At 35.7% G+C, this 1,697-nt stretch overlaps 1 protein-coding gene across 1 annotated transcript in view; it reads right to left on the bottom strand.

Annotated features, from left to right (window-relative positions):
* The window catches only part of LOC107083713 (protein ENL-like), a 15,969-nt gene that overhangs the window by 6,665 nt on the left and 7,607 nt on the right, over positions 1-1,697 (bottom strand). The window contains exons 4-5 of the mRNA XM_015373135.1: positions 1,499-1,540; positions 1,346-1,399 (exon numbers count right to left, since the gene is read on the bottom strand). Coding sequence (XP_015228621.1) covers positions 1,346-1,399; positions 1,499-1,540 — 96 coding nt within the window. The remainder of the gene's footprint in view (positions 1-1,345; positions 1,400-1,498; positions 1,541-1,697) is intronic.

Genomic DNA, 1,697 nt, shown 5'->3' with positions numbered 1-1,697 from the left:
TGCTTGGCGTGAGGGATTGCATTCGAGTCAATGAGTCGATGCAATCAACTGGTTTTCCTTAGATAGAAAACTTTGAATCAATTTGCAAAGTGCCTTGAGATGACATGTGTTGTGAATTGGCGCTATAGAAGTAAACTGAATTGAAATTTCAGAACTGGAGTTAACTAATAAATCAAACTCTCACCAAATCCGGTCGGGAGGAACCAGCAAAATTCTTTCCTCTTCACAAAGTCAAAACCTGGGTCCTTTGCTTGATTTTTAAAACAGAATTAGAGGGTATTCCTGCTAACACTGATGCAGCCATCTTTGTTTTGCTTCAGCTTTCAGCCTTTTGTTGATGCATTGACATCATACATGTCACTGCATCTTATTGGTCCTAAAAATATGTGTATTGTGACAAATGCATCTTTTGGCTTCTGGCAAGATGTATTTTCAGGTGAAATCTCACAATTCATTTTGCTTGCATGTTAGTTTTGTGTGTGTTTTAAATAATCCTTTGACTGTATTATGCGTGGGATCTTTTGGCAGAATTCTACATTAATTTTTATTTATTTATTTTTTTATTTAACAGGGACAGTACAATTAAACATTGCAACCAAACAGGTGGCCGATGTACAAGTACATAAGGCTTGTAGCCATGGGCTAATTTGCAGCCTTCGTCCCTGGTTAGGCTTTTAAAAGGTGTTAGCATTGAGGGGGAGGGGGGTTAGTAACGACACACAGATGCCTAAAAAAACAAGAGAAGTTAAAACAAACAAACAAAAAAAAAAATTTACAGTAAAAGCCAGTTTAGTGCTCACACTCTTGATTGTCTTTGAGACATTTTTTCAATCTTGTGGAGAAAAGTCGAACATCAGTCATAATTGTCTTAGCTTAGCATTCTTGTTTTTATAGCTCCCCTTGCAACTGAGAAATGCAAGGATCAGCTGGGGCTCAAAGCTTATAGAGGTTCTTTATGTTTTTGCTTGACAGAGATCTAACTTATATTTGTTGAATTGTTTCAATTTTTAGAAATGCTGCATATATACAGTAGAGTTCAAATTGTGTTTATTTGCAAAGGCATATAATTAGGAAATTATTTCTTTATGGATTTTAGCCTTTTTTACAGAACTTTAAGGGGGTGTGTGGTGTTTTTGTTTCATATTTTGCTAATTGGCACAGCATTACATTCTGTTGTATTTACATTTGTTCAAACTTTTGCCATCTTTTTTTTTCTGGAAACAGGATTGTCAGTGAGACGACAGAGATTTAAAGTGATCTTTTCGGCAAAGCTGCCTTAAAGGGGCATGCAGAGAGAAAAATAGAGAAAAGAATCATCATCCCGGAAGCCATCTTGGATGATTACCTCCTCTTCACCAACTTGTTTTGCCAACTCCACAGCAGTTTCCTGTGCTTTTACCTTATAATTCAGTCATATCAGCAAATGCATATTAATTGCAATATATAATACTTTTAAACTTTTGTACCAAAAGAATTTCATTCTTTTTTGTTTGTTTACCTGCACCTCTACAACAGGCTCTGGTACCTCCACAGCTGTCTCCTGCAGAGTGAAACTATTTTTATATTCTTAACCCAGGTATATCAAGATAAAAATGATTAATTATTATATTTGTTAAAGGAATAGTACACCCAAAACATGATTAGCCTTCATTTTCTACTCACCCCCATGCTGAACAACACTCTGGAGTACTTTTTTG

Source organism: Cyprinodon variegatus, unplaced genomic scaffold (assembly GCF_000732505.1).
Source record: "Cyprinodon variegatus isolate N-32 unplaced genomic scaffold, C_variegatus-1.0 Scaffold81, whole genome shotgun sequence".
Lineage (NCBI taxonomy): Eukaryota > Metazoa > Chordata > Actinopteri > Cyprinodontiformes > Cyprinodontidae > Cyprinodon > Cyprinodon variegatus.
Note: the sequence above shows the minus strand (reverse complement) of the source record. Positions and strands in the feature narration are given on the sequence as shown.